Genomic DNA, 20951 nt, shown 5'->3' with positions numbered 1-20951 from the left:
TCACCAAAAAAAAAGAAAAAAAAAATTTTAAAAAAAAAAAGTGTTAAAAAAAAAAAAAAAAAAAAAAAAAAAAAAAAAAAGAATCATCATGTTAATTTTTGCCAAAAGAAGATATGGGCAAAAAAAAAAAAAAAAAAATCCCTTTTGGCAAAAATTGAGGTAGTCCATTATTTTAAGGAAGGTGACAATATTCAACATCCTGTTTCAGTCTTACTATGTACTTCACTTTTACAACCGTCCTGTCACAAATCACTCTGTGCACTCCATGTGTCTCTCTCATTCACACACACTTCTTAAAGCTGCAGTATGTAACTTTTACAAAATATGTTTTTTTTCCATATTTGTTAAAACTGTCACCATGTTGTGACGATATAATATCAGACAGCTACTATTGGGCCTGACCAAAAACAACCAATCAGAGCCAGGAGGAGGGGCTTAGTGCTGCTAATCAATGCTGCTAAATGTGCTAATGGCAGAGAAACAACTTACCATTCCATGACAACCGTTCACCTGCTGTCACTGGTGACAATGCTAACTAGCATAAGTAGCCCAAAAATAAATACTCAAGTAAAAAAAGGTACTCAAAAAACATACTTAAGTACAGTATTACTGTCCATCACTTAGCTGAAAGGCCGAGATAACACCAATGGAAAATCCGTCAATGAATCTCAGAGATGAGAAATTTCTAGAAATTTGCCTGGAAAACAAAGAAACATTTGATGACGATAGAAAGGAAAATCAAAGTAGGTTTTCCCAATCAACAGCAAGTCAGCATCCTGCTGAAACTGGACGAAACCTCAGAAGCTGGAGTAGAGAGCAAATCAAATAATTTCTATACCTGATTTTCCTTGCAGGCTTGTGGTGGGGCTGGTTCCTTCAGCGGTCAGACACCCTGACCAGGTGGACAGTCCATCACAGGGCTATATAGAGAACAGGTTAGTTAAATACAGCCAGGTACAGGCGCAGGCAAAGAGCAGAGCTGCTGAGGGTTGGAAAGGCGATGCATTCAATGCTGGTAGGAAAACACAAAGCAGACTCAAACAGGTAATTGGAGAGAAGGTGGAGAGCTGACTCTTATGCACACAGTGATGATACAACATGAGTTACTGAACAAAGTGAGTCCAACCTGCTCAAACACTGTTGTCATTGTTGTGAAGGTTGTTTTGTTTGCCTCTTCATAGCCACAGCAAAGACAAGACAGAGAACATTTTGAGCAAATAAGAGGAAGACAGTAAAGAAAACAGTAATACTCCCCCTGCTCTGATTGCTTCTCTCTGTTGTTTTAGTCTCTTTACTCAGAGACTAAAGAAACAATCTGATGGATTCAGTGGCTGAGGAGGAAATGAAAGGATTACTGGAAGACAGTGATTTTAGCTCAGCAAACAGACACAATGTTGAAAAATAAATATTGTCAAAACTGCTCACTCATTAATCTGCTTTTTGCCAAGTTACTCTGCACTATCGCCAAAAATCTTTCATTACATCAGTTTAGGTATCTCTGAACACTTAATTTAGCGCTACACAAATTATTGAATCAGAGACATGGCAACATCAACAGCAGGAACATCACATCAGGCAGCTTGGATGCAATATTAGGAATGTTCATATAAAGCAGCTTTTAGTTACAGGACTAGTTTTAAACAAAAATCTAGAATAAGCTTCCAGTTGACTGCAGCAAGGTTCCCGTCTTAAGTTATTTTTAAAACCTTTCTATTTGCTTCTGCCCAATCTTAACTCTGATTTTTAAGTTATTATCTTATTGGTTTGGTGTGTAACTGTGTACATTGTGTGTTGTTTTTATCTTTATGTACTAGCACTTGGATTTGCCTTTGGCTGAAATGTGCTATGTATAAATAAAGCTGCCTTGTCTTGCTTTTATGCTGACTCCTGATAAAGCTCTTGGTGCCCAAATCATAGCACTCAGGTAAAGCAGTGGTCCTATCATAAATGGTTGAGAAAAAAATTAGACAAATAATCCACAAAATAGTCAAAAATCCTGACTAGTGACTCCATTAAGAGGGTTTTGGTCCGGATTTTGATTTCCAGCTTATTAAAAGGAAACATAGAAGTTATGAAGCGTAAGTGTTTAGCACGTAAATGCTGATGTGTTTCCAGATTAAAACAATGAAGTACTGCTACCGTCGTCAACATAATAGTTTCTATGACAAACAAAGAAGACATTTTGAATGAGTTAAAGTTTCCAGATTTTTATGCAGTAATTTGTCCAGCCTGTCTACAGGGAACTGATATTTTCTTCAAACATCAGATGCCTGTGAGGTCACACTAAATGCCTTTGGCTTTGATACTCTGCTTCCCACTGCTGCCAGCATGAGACAGTGTTGTCAGTCACTTATGGTCTAATCCAATCTGTGCCAGCTTGACTTGTGTCGCTATGTTTTAATATTCAAAACAGAAGTATAAAGCATTAAAGATGAATCGTGGATTTTTATTTATTTTTTTGTCCATGCATCGCTTTCAGGTGTAATAGCTATTAGAACAGTATGAATTGGGCATTAGTCTACGGCAGAGGACTTGTTGATACAAGCTAATCCAATTAGTAGAACTGCATTATAATATATAGGCAGGAATGCCACTGTTGAGGAGAGGAAAAGGTAAGGATGATAATTTTTTGCTTCTGAGAGGAGTGTTGTTACAGATGGTGTATCTACTATATAGAATTCTTCCTTTATTTCAATGGAAAAATCCACTGAAATAATGGATTATAGAAAGATCTTAGCAAGTCTATGATCTTTGCTGATCATAGACTTGCTGGTGAGATTTAATTTCTAAACTGGTTTAAGAGCACTTTGATGTCTTCTGGAGCCTCGGGATATCTGCTCAAGATTTGGTCCGATGATTCACTGTCAAACATTAGATTGTCAACAAATTTAGTATAATCTTCATGCTGGTTTCATGTTCCTCCTAGTCATTGATATGATGTATTTCACCATTCTCCTGCAAATCAAATTCGGTCTTCAACAACATAACATCACGACAGTCTGAATGTCAGCAGTTCATAAAGTGGAGAACCCAGATGATTATCACAGGAATCTTGTCCAAGATGTTGCTAGTCCATTAGAAGGCCTCTTTTCTTTCTTCTACATTTTTTCAAACTGAAAAACTTATATTACGTTATTCCGTATTGTCGCTTATTGATGACGTAATATAAACCTTGCTTTGTGTGGCTTCTAGTGACACTGACTTCACGTTTTCAGTCAGCGGTTGTTTCAGACAAGTGAAACATCAGGTTTTCTTCTAAACTCAGCCGCCAGACCGTAACTGTTCCTCTTGAGGTAAGACAAGAACGAATGTGTTGTTTTCGAAGCAGTAACGAACTTTTCCTCGCGCTTCTGTTGACGTGTTAGCGCGAGCCGCTCTGTGTTTACAAACAGCTCCACCATCTTTTAGCTCTGACCAGCTAACTGCTAACACCTACATTTATGCAGCTTACTATCATACAGGCTGAATATTAATGAAGTCATCTTTCAGTTATAACATTTTATGTATCAGGAGGGTTTACCGTTATTTTGGTTTTCAACTGGCACAATTAATAGGCAGAAGAATAACGACACACTTTCGTACGTCAAAGACGCCGCCATATTGGGAGGGTATACTGTGACTTTTCATTGCATCTAAAATAAAGTACATTTTCATGGAATTCACCAGACATGTTGGTATAGATGTCATGGCGTCATACTCGATGCCTCCTGGCGTTATTCTCTAATGAGCAGATTTGTAATATGACGTTGAAAAGCATTATGTTGGTTTCTCCAGCTCTCTTCATTTTAATAAATTCCATCTTATAGTTTCCAACAGAAATTTTTTTTTGCCAGAAGAACATTGTATTTAGGCAATGCTTGTAATTGCAGTCACTTTTTACTGGTAGAATTTTTTTTATTTATTTTGTTTGTCTTTCAAGTTCCTATTGCAGTCAAATACCTGCAGTAATGGTAAAAAAAATAAAACAATAAAAAACAGGAAGGTGAAATTGTCTTAGACAAAAACACTCATTGCATTTTATTTATACGACTTTGCAGTTAAAAACTGTGACAGAATATTTCCTCCATCCCCTTTCTTTCAGTATAACTTGAATGCAGAATGATGGGGCAAAATGGTTCAAAGATGCAGCTTTGTTTCATGACCTGAAACAACTAAAAAGGCTTGACATACTTCTCTAAGTGAATGTATAAGTGCCACTTGGACCATGCATGTGCTCCTGTCCATATTATTTTTAGCTCAGATGAATAACTTCTTCTTACAAGCCATTACGAGCTTGTTTTACACTGTAATAATAAAGTGATTTCAGAAAAAAAGTTACAGCAAAATTGCTGAAAGGCAGCAAAGCTAAAACTTGTACCACTATGCACCAGGGATGATGGTAGATTGTATTGTCAAATGTAACAGTAATTGCTTTTTTTTTCTAAAGAAAATGCATAAAATTGGAGACTTCTCAGGAAGAATAGATGTGTGTGGACAGTGTCATGAGGCAACATTTTGCATAATGATACAGTAAAGATATTGTCTGCGTGTCATTCAGTCTCATTGGGCTTTACAGGTAACATGATGTTGTGGATCACTAACTACTATTATTCCACATCCATGTTGATGGGTTTTGAGAAGAGAGAAAAACCTAATATTTCTTCCAGGGATGGCAAGTGATATTCCAATCATATGTGAAAATATACATTGTAAAATAATAATAATAAAAAAAAACATATTGTGGACAATTTATTCAAAATTTATTCATGCTTAAAATATGATTTAGAATTTTGTAGCTGTGCAATCAATTTTAGGGCAATTTTGGAGGTTCTAATAGTATTTATTAATTTGCTTATTTCCTAAATTAATAGTTAAAAAGTTAGAACACCTACTTGTTCTTTACAACAAGCTGTACCAGAGTACTATGCTGTAGGTTGGTTGACCTCTTCATGTATTTCTTTGTGTTTCTTCAGGGATGAACACATCAGTGCGTGAAATCCACCTCTCTTCTCAGGCTGACTTTTCCTACTTTCTACGGGTGGACTGGGAGGGGCGGGGCTTAGGCTTCGGCTTCAAGTTGCTTTTGACTGATGGACACAAGGCATGGAGAGGAAAGGGTAAAAGTCATCCTTTGTGATAATTCATTGAAGATGTTAAACAACAGATTTTTTGCTTAAGTTATTTAACTATTCCCATTTCACCTGTGTTTGATTTGAACATCACTGCCTCCATCGATAAAAATTGGAGGGTCAGTTGTAAGTGATTCTCAGTGAATCACTTACAAAGACTTCCTGGAGGTCTTTGTAAAGATCATTTCAGTCCTGGTGGTTTTACAGGTGCTAGTTGAGTCTCCTCCAGTCTTAAAGGTTTAGCCTTTAAGACATGATTTAATGTATTTTCATAAACTTTACCAACTCTAGAAATCTCAGATGACTAAGTTTTCTGTGCCAATAAAAACAAAGTAAACGATTGGAGTTGGTGTAGCAACAATAAATTAAAGGAATCATAGGTTCCTTGTTCTGCTATTTAAAGCACTAATAATTGATCATTAGTGGTGTGAAAAGCTCTATAAAAATAGAATTGTTGGCAGCTTGTTGGTCTTGAGCATAAATGTGTGTTAATACAATGCTAACTGATTCTTCAGGCCTCACTTAGCATGTTAAATGTTCTACACCCTAAAATGGGGACAAGCCTGAAGAATTATGGCATGCTGGGAAGGATTGCCAGGAGAACGCCTTTCTCTTCAAAACTCAAGGTTTAGATGTATAATGTTGCATCTAAATGAAATTCAAGTTTTCTTTGGCAGATGAAACCATCATAGTGATGTATTACTGTAATGCATAACAGCGTGTTTGTCAAGAATGCATTTATTATAAAATACTCTAGTTAAATGTGAAGCTATCTATTCAGAAGCCTAATGTTGGCAGAAGCTGAATTATGATCGGGATAATGATCCCACCCCCAGTAGCCAGTCTGCAGCAGAATGTCAAAAAGGAGGGATAAAGGTGTTGTAAAATCACAGAATAAGTCCAGACCTCAGCTTTATTGAAATGCTGTGGAAGGAACCTTAAGGGAGCTGTGCAGGAACTAATGTGTGCAAACCTCAATTCACTGAAGCAACCCTCCAAAGAAGAGTGAGCCAAAATTCTTCATACATAAAGTCATACAGAAAACAATAACTCAGTGCTGTGGCTGTTAAAGATTGTTCTACAGGCTGCTCAATCATGCACTTAGTTATTGTCTGACTGTATGAAGGAAGCTTATAAAAAGAAAAGCATTTTATATGCAGATAACCATTTTATACCACTAAAAACATCAGTATGTGTGCAGTGAGTGAGGCGGTGGTGAATGAAGAGGCAGAGGAACTGGAGATGGCGAAAGAGAAGTACATCCAGGACCTCCAGGAGGCTCTAACAGAGCCAGAGCCCTCGGCCTCCTACTGCTTCACCCTGAAGCCACACCCACCCACCAGTAGCCGCACTGTGACTCTGACATATGAGAAGATGCAGAAGGACATATCCGTGAGCGCTACTTACTTTTTAAGCATGTTGTGTATTCACAAATAAAGACGAGTTTAACAAAATTACATGGTGCAGCCTTAACAGGAAATCCATTTGACAGGTTAACGTAATGTCTTACTGTGTGACTGAAAAACAAATTATTTGATGTAATTTTCAATAGTCTTGCTTTAATATTATTTTCTTCCCTCAACAAATATAAATAAAACTTAATATTACTTAAGTTGCTCTGCTCATCAAATCCTGTACATAAGTATTAGTTTGTAAAACATTTTCACAATTCTCTGAATAAATCCTGTTTAAGGGTCAGCTGTGCATACGTCCTCCTTTATGCTGAAACTGCAAAAAGTCCTTGTTGTGACAGAATGGAAATATGTTGCTCCAAAGGAAGAAATGAATCATTGTTTGCAGAAACGGAGACAATTAAACTGACAGTTTAGCAGAACTTTATAGTCAGATGAGAATTTCCTTCCTCTAAAACGCAAACAAAAAAGATGATCTCTTATGTGCCTTTAAGTTATGCAAGTAGTGTGAGGACTTTCCTTCAGAGGAGTACTTTGGTAAAATCCCATTCTGGCCTCCCTTCCTTCATTCTTGGCGCTTACTTTCTTTAACTTCTCTTCCTAATCATTTGTGATGTGGAGGGATGGGCAGCTTTCTAACCTGTAAAAATAAAAAGTTATGAGCTTCACCTTCAAATATTATTTGTCCTTTAAAATAATTTGACTGACCCTAAAGTCTATGTAATGTCCACCTTGAGTTGTTATCTTGCTTTTGATATTACAGTCACTTTCATGTAACAAGCACATAAATCTCCATAATAACTCTGCATTTCCAAAATAAGAATTATTTATACTTTAAACAACTGGGCTGCAATATAGCAGCAAAATATGTATTTGCAATGTTATTGCTGAATATTGTGATGCTAATTAGGTCTGAAAAATATATTGTGGCTAAATAGTCATCACAATATCGGTGTATGAAATATTTATATCACAGAGGTTTGTTTGGAATGCAGTAATTGTTGGATAATATATTCAAGTTGTTATGAACTTGGATTTTCATGTTAATGTAATATTTGGTCTCGCACCAGCAGATGCAGATGCAGTCACAAAAAACTATACTTGTAATATTGAGAAAAGGTTTTATGATCAGTGAATTTTGCGGCAGACTTGATGCATTATTCAAGTCATCTGTTGAAAATCCCTGTATTTTTTTTTTCATGCCGCAACATATATTTCAGGGTTATTAAAACGTGAATTTTCCCCCCCCCAGTATTCTGCAGTACAAATCCTGATCAGGAATGTCAAAATAATTGATGTTTCTCATAATTTATACTAAAAATGAATTCTTTACTCATTTGCATCAAAGTTGATTTACTGCATTCAGGCAGACATTAGTAATTACAACCATCATCTGTTTACAGGTTTAGGTTTGGACTTGATTGCAAAATGGTCAGTGGATCTGACAGAAGCATGTTTATTGGTTTTAAGTTAGCTGCTGCAGAGACACGTCTGTCACTGTTACCACACCACTATACAAGGGTGGCTTTTATCTGCTAATAATAAAAAATACCATAATGACAAGAAAATAACTTATTGGCAAGTAGAATAAACACTATATCTAACTCTATTAAACAGAGTACAAGCAGCTAAACACAGTAATATCATCTTATTTTGTGCTGTGAGTTCAGCCATAGTTAGGAAGTTGGGCCATAATTCCTGTTCTAATTGATCTCAGCTGCTAAAAGCAAATGGTGTAAATCTATTTTAATGTGATTAGGTGGCCAGTTAATGGTTCCCAATTTAAATAAAGGTTAGAGAAAGGAAAGAAATCATAGTTTTCTTTGTCTAATCTGTGAATGGACAAAAAACTACAGACTAGAGAAGCACATCCCAACGCATGCATTGGCAGGTTTTGAATGTTATAAAATGACAGTGTCATCATTTGAATTTAATCTGATACTCATTTATTTAAAAACAGATCTTTGTGAATGGAAATGAGCCTTATTGACTTCCTTACAAACAAAATAAACTAAATGGTGTGAAATTTGTCTCCCTCAGTTCAAACTTGGCTCGGTCTCTCTGGATGCTGTCAAGGAGCCAGCTGAGGCAGTGAGAGAGGTGCTGATACACACACTGCAGCAAGGAAACGAACTGCAGCAACATAACCACAAACTGAAGGAGGAGAACCAGAGGCTGATGCAGGAACACCAAAACATCACTGAAAAGTAAACACACATTTAGCGCATATAAAACACTGCAGACAGATAAGTTCTGCTCCTGGAAGGCTGAAGTTGGCAGGGAAGTTGGATAAATTCCGAATTAGTATCAGTAGAACCCAAGAAAACGTCAACAAACTTTTAAAATTCTAAAGCATTCTTTTTCTTCTTTTGTTTTTTTAGCTCATTCATGACGACTGTCATGGTGTTCAGCTAATGTTTAACATTCACTAGGTCTGTATCTTAAGCTGTTCTTCAAAATGTTTAAAGAAAATATGCTTCCTTGGCAACACAGCATTGACCTGTCAATATTTCAGCTTTGGTCTTATCATTTTTCATTTGAAGCTCATGATCAGTGTCGGAAAATATGATTCATTGTTTGCAACAAAGCCTATTTGAATCTGTACTGGAGAGGTTAGATGGCTTAAACCTGATCCTATTCCATATGTTTGGATTAAGAGTTTGGAAACTAAAAGTCTGAAAGCTGCATTAGCATGCGTATTAGCTAATGCAGCAGGTCATTGTTGCAATATATTTCCAAGTAGATTTATCCAGGTCTTAAAGAATAAGACAGAATAACGGTCTTATTCTTTAAGCTTATAGTTATAACCAATGAACTTTTGCTTTCCTTTGCCAACCTCCCACTTTCACAAGCAATGTATCACAATTTTTATTTTTCCTTTGGTTTCACTTTGACTTGAGACTTTAATTCAGTTCAAAAGAACATTGTTCATCCCAAAATAATGTTGTTGTAACTCATATCCATCCATCCGAGTATAATCAAAGAGTCGTCAATTATTGGTGATGCTGTGGGCAGGAAGTATCTCAGATAGCAGTCTGTCTTGCAACAATCTGTTGATGCCTCTGACTGAAGACACTATTGTTGTACACAGACACATGACAGCTCGATATCCAGGCAGCAAAGATTAGATTTCATAGTAACGTGTCCCGGTGACATCCTGAACTCTTCCAATCTAAATCCCTTCACTGAGAGGTCACCAATATTTTTTATTTGAAGTGCTAAGCCTCTCCCAGCTAACTAACTACCCATTCTGTAAGGTTAACATTTAACCGCCTCTCCACCCTAGGGGTGCGGAAATCCATTATCTGGAGAATATCGACCACTTCTCTGATAAATCCAGGCTGGTTTATTGGAGAAGACCAGTCTGGATTTCTAACGGCCTACATCTGAGTGTTCCATCCCAGATGTGGTTAATCCTTCCATGGATTAACCACATTAATCCATGGAAGGTTAATCCTTCCATGGATTAACCAAACTGAGTAGTCAGCAGCCAGCTAGCTTCCCCAGATCTGACGCATTAAATGGCTGCTCTCCCCTTATTACAGCTGACCCAGGTTATAATTTATTGACTCGTATAAAGTCCTAGGGATGTTTTAATAATCTTGGAGCATGGCAACTACTACTTGTAAATCTGCAAACCATGCACCAAGACTGTTTTACTACTATTGAACAACTTGAGATCACAATGACACAATAATTGAATGTCCACACTTCTCTAACATTTTATGTGCCTTCATTAGTAATGTTGCGCATATGCCAGTACCACTTAAGTAGCACAGAAAATGTATAAAAATATAACTAACGTGTCTTTCTCTAAAGTGAAATTCCTCTGTGCCCTTTGTCTCTGTCACCCATCACATAGCAGTTGTGTTAGGTTGCTGCTCCATGTCTGATGTATATGTGACCTATGTTGGTGTATGTTTCAGCCTGAAGCACTACGCTGAAAGCATAGAGACCCTGAAGGCAGAGTTGTACTCTCGGTTCGTCCTGCTCCTCAATGAGAAGAAAACAAAGATTCGCAGTCTGCAGGAATCTGTCACAAAGCTGCAGGAAACGAGGTGCCGGGCTGTCATTAACCAGACTTTCCATTAGCTCTGCATGCTGAGAGAGACACTCAGTCTTTTTGATGAAAGTCACATCACATCTAGACTTCCAGAGATATTTTCTTTGGATCAACAACCAAGAAAAATAAACTTTAGGTGTCTTTAATTCTATATATATGAAGCAATGTTTTTACTCTGACTTATTTTTAAACCCCTTAAAGTTTCTTAAAAGAAATGAGTCATAATTATTTCTGACTTATGTTTTTAAATAAAACATAAAACATGTTTTATTTAAAAAAATAAAACATTTTTTATATATTTTATTTTAATAAAGGAACAATTTTTTTTTGTAACAAATACATTTGTAGTTTTTCTTCGTATGTGTTGATTATATTTTCATAACATACATGCCATAATTTATATACTTAAAAAAGGGAGAAACTACTGACTGAAAATATGACATTACCAAAGATACATATTCTCTCCAGTTTCTGTTATTTTATGTTTTTTTAACGTAAGTTTTTACGACCCTATTCAAAACAAAATAAAAAAAAATGTTTTATGTTTGATTTTATATCCCGTAATTATTTCAGAAGAAGGAGTTTGTAGTGTTGCCATTTTGGATCTAGACCATTTATAAGATGGCAGAAAAGAATTATTGGATTGAATACATGTTTTTGACTAGCATATGTTTGAAATGTTAGATCTTACAGAGCTATAAATAATTAAATGGTTTATTACTATGTTGTGGTTTTGTTGTAGGAATTCTGATGAACAGAAAAACAAGGATTGTGCAAAATTGGATCGAACAGCAGGTCACAACAGCGAGGATGATGAATATGAAGGCAGCACTGACGAAGAGCTGAAGGAAGAGCAGTCAGCAGAAACTTCTCATTCGTCATCTAAAGGTAAGATTATTGTTAATCAAATGCTTATCATTCCAAAGTACACAAATGTGATTTTGTGACGTTACAAGGGCCTTATGGAGAAAATGACAAACTTCAAATTGATGTTATGTGGTTATGATTGACATTGCTCAGATTTTAAACAGCTTTTGCCCTCAAAAAACAAGTCTTATAATAGCTTCAATTTGTTTATTTCAGTTTATTTATGGGCGACTTGTCTCCATCGCTCATGAATGAAGTACTCCTGTAATGCATATAGTACTTATCAGAAGTTGTTAAACTGAACATGTTGAGTGGCACAACACAGTACCTTCGCTATTAGCGATTGTTTTTGTTGTTACCTGCTTATGCCTGCGTAGAACAAACACTAGAGCCATTCGTTCTATATGAGCTTTTACACCTGCTTAGTACTTGACACCACCATGTTACAGAAAAGTTTCACTCTGAGACCTGGTTTCAAAAAATGCCACCAGTCACTGTTTTTGTACAAACGAGCAGCTGGATCATAACCAAACTTATAGTTTAACAGAAGAGCAGCTCTGTGTAAGCGTAACCTTAGCTTGACCTTTTCTTTCAAAGAATAGTCAGCAAGCTGATGGATTCCCCAGCTGTACTTGCCATTTGACTCAAACACACACTTTTTTCAGAGTTCTGTTTGCAAAAAGAACATGCTGTTTTCCTACATGTTACAATTATGCACTAGTTTTTGTTGGTCTACTACATAAAATCCCACAGAATAGGAGAGCAGTTTGTAAATCGGTTCTACTGCCAAGATTGGATCTTGCAGATTAAAAACATCATTATGCTGCACATGGAGATGAATTGTTGTAGAGGATAAGAGTCGGTCTGGTTTCCTTATGTCTTAATCACAGCAGTATTGTGCTTCTAAGCACATCTTTTCATTCCCTTTATTTTTGTATGAAAGAGATGTCAAATGATTCATTGAGTCTAAACGTGATAATCCTGGTTAATAAAATCCAACTGTAGTGTTTTTAAGTTCCATTTTGACTAATTTATGTAGGTATGTCAACATTTAATCAGGTCTTCTGAAAACTACTGTAGTTTTCTGGGTTTTTTTTTTTTTTTTTTTTTTGTCTGAAGTGAGCAGATGTATGTTTTGTTTTGGTGTTTACAGAAAACGCTATATATACTTCAATATCACTGAGAACCTTCATGGGAAGTGTAATGAAAAACCCATAGATTTGTAATATTTAGTTGTGATATTTCTGGCTGCTGTTGTCATTGGAGCCGAATGTTTGTGCTCCATTACTGTAGCAGTCATGACGTCACCGAGAGGTTAGGTAATACATCGAGTTGGACCTCTGTGAACCAACATCCCCACACAGCCTTAAATGCAAGCAGCCGCTAATGTTGACATTACATTTTATTATTTATCCTCCTGACTTTTACTCGCTGTTGTCCTGGACACTAGTAGTGCGCCATCACCAGAGAATACGATGTGCGGATCATTATTTACCTTTCAGACAGCTGTGGAAAGCCTTTACAAAAGTTGGCACAACTCCATTTTTTTTTTAACATACTAGAACATCACAGCCAGGTTAGGTTTATTTTTTTAATCCATCAAGGCTTTTTGGCAACTTTCTGGTCCCTGTTGGCTTTCCTCCTCCATCTTAAGAGGAAAGGCTAGCTGGATTTATGTTGTTTCTGTTGCCATGGTTCTAACTAACATGGTCAGCAGGGGGAGAGAGGGGTAAAGGAAGTGTTGGGAAATGTTAGGTTTTGTTTTGTCTGAAAATGAGTTTGTTTTGTGTAGAAACTGCTGCCAGGGGAAAAAATGAGCACAGATCAGAGTAGGTAAAATTTTGTGTACTCTGACGTTCACACCCAGTAATAACAAGGAGGAAAAGGTCTTTTGCTTTCATTTAGTTTGATTCTAATCGAGGTGACCACTAACAGGTGTTTTGTGTTTGTGTTGCCAGTGCACGTATTGGTGAGCCAGATTGTGATAAGTAGGCAAACGAATCAGAGCTTCTCCAAAACTGCAGCACTTGTGCGGTGATCCCAATCTCTGTCAACAGTGGGCCAGGAAAGGAACACTGGTGATGGGGCCATGACTCAGTGATGTAGGTGGAGATCCAACAGCTGAACTGCTGCAGCTCAGACTTCTGAAGAAGTCAAGTCTCCTTCTGATTAAAATGTATTGGAATTCATAGGGGTATCACAGTTGGTTTTATATGGGGCTTCTGAACCATACAGTGCCAGTCCTGGTGCCCACACTGCTGAAAGCACCAATGGACACACGGGCATCATAACCTGACCGCATGTGGAAGAAAGTAAGTGGTGGAGGCAGAGTGCCATTTTCAGTACATGATACCTACTTAAACACTAGATCCGTTTCCATTAATCATAAAATTGCGCAAATTGAGATTAAGAAAATAAATTATCTTAATGGAAACATGCCAATTTTGTGGAAAAAAGTTTTTTAATAAAAAGTTTTTTTTCTCTGTTTTTTGCTTGACCTCTATCTGGGTCAAGTCTTCCAAGCAAAATCAGATCTGATTTTAATTACACTCCTTGAATAGGTAAAAGTAAATAGATACATAAAATGGGTATCTAATGAAAAGTAACCTTAGATATGAAGATAAGTTATTGGCAAGTGTAGCTAATGACTTAAATTGATGTTGTGGTAATTGGTATTGTTTCTGTAAAAAAAAAAAAAAAGGATAAAAAAAATCAGTTTTATTTCATTTGCTGGTGCCATAGTGCTGATCATTACTAAGATTCAACATGCAAGCTTAATCATAATCTGTATCCTCATAAAATGTAGGTAATCAAAGAAAAGTTTCTTTTGACATGTCTTATTCTCTCCTCAGATTCTGCTACTCCGAGCCCTTTGAACCTCCGTGACATCACTGATGTTGCTCCCTGTCGCAAGCGCCGTTTCCGCCATCTTGGGCCTCCAGAGCTCGCTGTGAAAAAGCAGAACCCAGAGAAGAAGAATGGGTACGAGTGCATGTTCCATGTTGTCCTCAACGCTGCCCGTCTGTGTTTGTGCTCCTGTTAAAGGATAATTGACATTTTTGAGTTTTACATCATGTTATTATAATGTCATTTCCTCATCAGAAAAATACCTAGATTCTTTAATGCATGATTGAGAAATCCTTTAATCTCCATGGCAACCATTCAGCTGTGCACAACACCCTAGTGACCCTATCTCCACTTTTAAGGCGCAGATCCTCCTTAGAGCTGCAGTTTTCAAGCTCCTAAGCTTCCACCTAACAGAGCAGCCCTATTCCATGACTCCCACATGCAGCTCCTTCAGACTAGCCAGCAGCTGTTGGCAAACACCTGGTGGAATGGTGTATGAGCTGAGCTCATTGTACCAGCTACTTCTCAGTGCAGTGCTGGTAAAATGCTGTTAAAGGGTTAATAAATGTTTCAGAAAGAGCAGAAGTTTTTAAGAGACAGATGCCTTTCAGTAATATGCTTTTTATTCTTCTTCTTCAGATCTTTGTTCAGGTGTGATTTCTAAATGACTTTTAGAACTTGAAGCTAAAAAGTCAATTCCAGACCTCAATGAGACAATTATGTAACTTTTCTATGGTGTCTGTGTCAGTGCTCCAGCTCTGTTGCCGCTCATTTAAAACTTTAAAAAGATGCTGATTTGGTGGCCAAATACTTCATGAGCCAACTTCTGTTTGGACATGTTCAATTAGAAGGTAATCCAAAGACTTGTCTCAGTCTGACTTTCTCTGTAGCAGTCTTACTTAATCAAATAATGGGTGAATATGCTGCATCTAAACTTTCCCAAGAGCAGCTGATTGTAAACTGTGCCCCAGAGTTTGCCTTTTATTCTCAGTCTGCCAGTGAGCAGCTGCTGTTGCCTGGACAACAGATCAATGCTCTCTGGTGGCTGTTAGTGGACAGGGGTGGTTGTACTTTCAGTTTTAATTTTTCTCCTTTTTTCTTCCCTTTTTATTTCTTTTTTTTTTTTTTTTTTGGAATGGAGATTTTAAGAAAAAGAAACTGAACATTTATTGGTTGAAGGAACCAGAATGGAATGAAATGCAAGAAGCAGTTCACAATGAGTTGTTTCCACCATCATTAGGCTGTGTTAGCTGTCTGGAACATCACCATTAGTCTAGTGAGCAATTGAATTTGACATCTGGTTGAAGTTTAAAAATCTGTTATTGAGTTTAGTTTAGCATCCTGCATCCTCTAAGCTGGAGCTTCTCAAACATTTTTATAACAAGTACCCAAGAGTAATATTAAGTCTTCCATTTACAAAAAATAAAAAATAAAAAAACTTAAGCATTTTTTCATATCAAAGTTAAAGCTAAAATTGTTTTTGGCATTGTACTTTTCACTAAAGGTTCAGTTCAAGTGTGTTCCACTCTTACTCAGAAGTTGAAATGTTCAAATTTTGAAGTTGGAAAAAAAATTATATGAAGCTCCCTAAAAAATGGAATTCCAAGAGTAAAATATTTTTATTATTATTATTGTTTTTATTAATCCAGATGTCAAAATCCAATATGGCTGCCTTAATGAAAGTTACTATAGAAACAGTTTATTTTTAGGGTTAATTTGTTTGCTGCATGTCTTCTCTCTTCTCACGCTGCCTGGTTTCTGTTTAAAAAAAAGCCTTGTCACAAAACACATGTTTGCACATCAACATGTTGGACTCAATTTAGAATAGTGGGGTAAGTAAGATTTCATTTTCAACTATATTTCATGTTCTGTCAGAGTAATGCACATTTTCCATTCAAACCATAAAATGTGCCCATGCTAGTTAAAAGCAAAAGTCAAACCCGCAGTGAGGCACTAGTACCACAGTCTTGTAGTGATTATCCATGATGGCTGGGAGCCATATTTGATCACTTGCAGAACCAGTGCATGTTTCAAGGACAGCCAGTATTTTACTGTGACTTTCTGTTAGCTGCTTTTCGTGGGAAAACTTTCCTTTAAGTACACAAACACTTAAAGCTAAATGACGTGTTAACAGGGACTAAAATAAGGCAGAATAGAGAATCTGAACATAGTTAGAAACATAACTTCTTCGTTTTCATCTGAGGAGGGATAAACTGCGGGGTGTGTGTTCTGCTCACAACAAGCTCTCACAACAAGCTAGGAAATTATCATTTTTGAATAATAATCTTTAATGGAAATCTTCAATGGTTGCTGTTAAAGGATAACACCAAGTTCCTTCTGAGTGTACTCCAGTCAAAACTTGGTTCATAAAAAGGTAAGCATAATGAAAAGAACACTCGTTAGCTTTGTTTGTTCATTATTTAATTTAATGAGGTGTGACAAATGAGGAGTAGATGAGAAAGGAGATAAAAAAAACACACCTGGATATTTGCTTCTGCACCTGGATAATAAAAGAAAAAAAAAACAAAAGAATGAACTAAGAAACCACAGCAATAAAGAACAATTGCTTTACTTCTCAACAAGACAAATTATAGCTTGCAAACTTTGATGGTGGCCTTCGTAGTGGGTGTGTTTGTGGTTAATTAAGCCACATTTTCCCTATTCTTGTTTAGTTTTTTTCCCACAATGTTCCTATCACTTTTGCTGAGCCTTGGTGTCTTGGTTTTTGTCTGTTTGAATTGAGTGGTTAAGGATGGGAGAGAGTCCATTCAACTGTCAAGATCCATAACTGGGATGCAAAACATCGATTCATGACCCTTGAAATCTTATACTCTGTCAAATACTGCATCCAAACAGTCCTTGGGAAATTTTGGCAGTTTTGAACAGGACCTTTACTTTTGTAGTTATCCAGCCTAATAAAACTTTTAGAGTTGTACACAAAGTCCCAATCTTGTATCAGTTTACTTGCATGCTTTATGCAGTTTTTCTTTTCTCTGGGATTTATACTTTATATCAATCTTCAGCATCATCAGTAATAAGGCAGTATTTGTCCATCATTGCTGTTTTAATCAGAGATTAAATTTCCATAAACGTAAATAAATACTTTTGTTGTTCCCAAAGCATCCACATCAAAACTGCATACATGTTTTGAGCATCGTCAGTTAACAGTTTTATTCTGGGGGGGCCAAACATAAACTCATCCAAACAGTTTGACTCACAATGGTATTGTTTTTGTTGAACTTGGTCACTAGCAGAAAACACAATAAAACAACATTGTTCATCAAACATTTTTATCTTTTCATTGTAAGTCAGGAAAAAGATCTCAGAGGACAGAAATACACAAAGCTCTTTTCAAAGAAAATCTATTCAAATTGAAAACAAAGAGCACAACACTATATTTCTAAAAGATTTACTGTGTTATAAATTATTATGAATTCTCTATCCATTATGGTCAAATAAACTGCATCTTCAACAAGATGCCGATATTTTGTATTGATCTTGTGTTGTTTTACCTGACATACTCCAGTGTACTGTGGGTCACTCATGCAAATCATTAAATCCAGATGTGCCAGGGACACAGGTGTATAAAATCCAGCACCTAGATATGCAAACTGCGTTTACAAACATTTGTGAAAGAATGCATGGCCCTCGGTGAGTTTCAACATGGTACTGTGAAAGGATGCTTCTTGTGCAATAAAGCCATTAGGAAGGCTCCTCACTCCTAAATATTCCACATTCAGCTGGAATATTTAGCTAGTGGTATTATAATGAAGTCCAAATGGTTTGTGGAGCGACAAATCAAGCCTGTATGTCTGAAAACCCACTGAAAGTGTTTGTCTTTTTTTTTTCGCCAGTTGTCTGGAGAATGATATTTGGCTGAGTGTAATGTGTCTGGTTTAGAAATGGTTTTTAGGAGTTTGAGTTGGCACTTTAGTTTTATTGAAAGGAACTGCTAATGTTTCTGCATATTAAGACATATTTAATAATTTTATTCTCCTTACTCTGTGGGAACATTTTCCTGATGCCACCTTCAGTGCTAACATAAAGGCACACCAGAGCATGAAAGCATGTCCAGAACTAGAAAGCTTGGTGTGGAGGAACTTGATTGGTCTACACAGAGCTCTGACCTAAACTGACCTAAACCTGACTAGAAAATCTTTGGGAGAAATTAGAACGGAGATTGTCAGTCTGACTTTCTCATTCAACATTAGTGTTAATAAAATGTAAAAAGACACACCTGACAAACACAAAGTACCTCAATATAAGCCTACCCACACAAACAACCTGTCAACAAAACTCCAAACTCTCGTCTTTCCAAAGGAGTATTACTTGCTCTGCATGCAAAACGCACTGAACCAGCAGCCAAGAAGACGGAAAAATAACCTACCTTGATGAAACCATAGTCATAACTGACGTATAACCTTTGCTGTTTTATGGTCATAATCCATGAGAGAGTACAGATTTCCACTTGGCTCCTGTAGTCTACTGACCCTGCGTCACTGTACCCCCAAATCTATTGACCCTTGACTGTTTAATGGACGTGTTAATCATCCAAATTGCTCTTGAGAAACTGCCCTGCGTGCAATTTACTATGTCTGACACGATTATTGAACGTTTTTACACAGAGATGTTATTTTACAGTATTTCATCTCTTTTTGTGATCTTTTACATGTTGAGAGAATAATGGCGTGCTAGAACAAGAAGCTTTTCATGCTTAGGAGTTGCTATGTTGGCGGCTGGTAGCAGAGCTCGACTCTGTCCTGTTGACTCTTCCTCAGAGGAGGAGGACTTAGTTTATACAGATTGGGATCCCAGTGAAACTACTATTAATAATTTGATTGATGTGATGACACTGAATTTGCACAGCACTTTACATTTTGCAGTTTCAAAGTGCTACAGTATTGATGTCTAGAAAATATAAAATGAAAAATGACAATGAAATTCTAAAATTTGATGACCAGAAAGGTCTGTAATCTGTTTTGCTAAGCTCTTTATCGGTTAAGGTTTTAATAGGTCTTTAAAACCTTAATTCTTTGCTTTTTTTCATTCATTTTTGTGCAGTTAATTGTCAGATTGTATACTATGACTTGCTACATGATTTGGATTTCATATACATTCCTTCAAAAGAATTACAAAGTGCTTTTTTTGTAAGTGGAAATGGATTTCTTTCTGTGGTGTGCCATAGTTATTTGCTCTTTCACTAACATGTTTTTTATTACTTTGGGGTATTCTTCAAATTTCTCTTTATTGCGATACCAGAATAATTGAAATAATCCCTGTGTTGGGGTGACTGCGGCTCAGTGGGTAGAGGATTTGTTTCGTGATCAGAAGGTTGTAGGTTCGATTCCAGCTTCCTCCTGCCACATGTCGATGTGCTCTGGGCACTTAACCCCAAGTTGCCTACCGATCTGTGTATCGGTGTGTAAATGTTTGTGAGAGCAAAGGGTGAATGTGACTCTAATTTATGGCACTTTGAGTGATGAAAATGATTGGAAAAGTGCTACATAAGTTCAGTCAATTTACCATTTAGTTTGGAAAATAGATTAAATTATTTTTTAGGAATGTCATTTTCTAGTAGAACCCTTCAAAAAAGAAAAGGTTTAGGGTTCAGGAGGTTAAGAATGGAAGTTTTATGTGTATAATGTGAATCTATGCTTTTGGCAATATTGCATACATCAGCAAAAGCTGACTATGGTTCTTCCTGTGCAGAACAAATTCTCCTTAAGACCAAACTAAAGCTCAGTTTAGTTTCTGGGTTGGCAGCAAACTCGTTACTAAGGTACTGTATGTCCTGCTGCTCTAACTCTTCCTCAGATCAGCTCTCTGTGGGGGTTCTTGCACACTCACCACCCAAATTTAACCTCGCCCCTTGGGGTTAGAAGAAAAAAATCCTCTAGTCATGCCCCCCTTAGTGGTCTTCTTCTGCAGCATGCAAAGACTTCCCTCGCCACTGAAACACTTCTGTTGTTTGTTCTTAACTGGTTCCAGCAGTGCCCGAAATACAGTTGGTAATGATTTTAAACTACCTCTGGGCCTCTTTCCCCCTCTCTCACGCTGTACTTTTCTTCTCATGTTCAACTTTTTGTCATTACAGCAAGCTTGGAGAAAAAAAAAAAGGTATGAGGCTGATGATGGATTGTATTCAGTCCTCAGGTTGGTTCTTAGGTTCAGGAAGGTGAGAAGAGTTGTAAGGTTTAAGAAGGCTTAGTTGACCCCAGATTCTGGGTAGTCTTGTTTGGCTCTTAGATTTGGATGTGACTGCTTCACACAGAATCAACTTCCTGCCCCTGACAATTTTAAAGGAAGTTGGTAACATATTGACAGTAGCTGCATTTTTTTTAACAAATGTGCATAAAACTTTGTCAGTATTCAACTAATTTTGAAAAAACACAATTTTGCAATTGCAGTGTTTTTATTAAATAAGAAACACAATTAAATTCACATGTGAATAAGCTTGTTCACGCGAAAAGTCATTAAGAAATATTCCACGCCGTGATCCTTCAACTACTTCCTGTTGTCTTCTTCTTAGTGGTTTACACCTGTAGTGACATTTGGTTATTGATAGCGTGACTCGTGTAATGCATAAAGTTTTTCAATTGCAAATTTGTGAAATAACCCAACTTTGATATGGCCAAAAAAAAAAAAAAAAAAAAA

The 20951-nt window shown here is 36.8% G+C and overlaps 1 protein-coding gene across 1 annotated transcript; it reads left to right on the top strand.

Annotated features, from left to right (window-relative positions):
- The first annotated feature begins 3144 nt into the window (after positions 1-3144).
- Positions 3145-14548, top strand: LOC106942864 (DNA repair protein XRCC4-like). Its single transcript, XM_015026210.1, has 7 exons — positions 3145-3293; positions 4953-5096; positions 6310-6500; positions 8561-8727; positions 10447-10578; positions 11326-11471; positions 14303-14548. The coding sequence occupies exons 2-7, from the start codon at positions 4955-4957 to the stop codon at positions 14491-14493; spliced, it is 969 nt and encodes a 322-aa protein (XP_014881696.1). The 5' UTR covers positions 3145-3293; positions 4953-4954; the 3' UTR covers positions 14494-14548.
- The last annotated feature ends 6403 nt before the right edge of the window (positions 14549-20951 follow it).

The sequence above is a fragment of the Poecilia latipinna genome, unplaced genomic scaffold (genome assembly GCF_001443285.1).
Source record: "Poecilia latipinna isolate Pla-1442-1.1 unplaced genomic scaffold, P_latipinna-1.0 Scaffold4617, whole genome shotgun sequence".
Lineage (NCBI taxonomy): Eukaryota > Metazoa > Chordata > Actinopteri > Cyprinodontiformes > Poeciliidae > Poecilia > Poecilia latipinna.
This window is presented reverse-complemented; position numbering and strand designations above follow the sequence as displayed.

What these genes read in the sequence shown, in the direction of transcription:
- LOC106942864 (XM_015026210.1), top strand. Translation starts at nt 4,955, where the DNA reads ATGAACACATCAGTGCGTGAAATCCACCTCTCTTCTCAGGCTGACTTT. An exon ending in CAAGGCATGGAGAGGAAAGG is followed by an intron (nt 5,097 to 6,309) that starts GTAAAAGTCATC and finishes GTATGTGTGCAG; the next exon opens with TGAGTGAGGCGGTGGTGAAT. An exon ending in ACAAAGCTGCAGGAAACGAG is followed by an intron (nt 10,579 to 11,325) that starts GTGCCGGGCTGT and finishes GTTTTGTTGTAG; the next exon opens with GAATTCTGATGAACAGAAAA.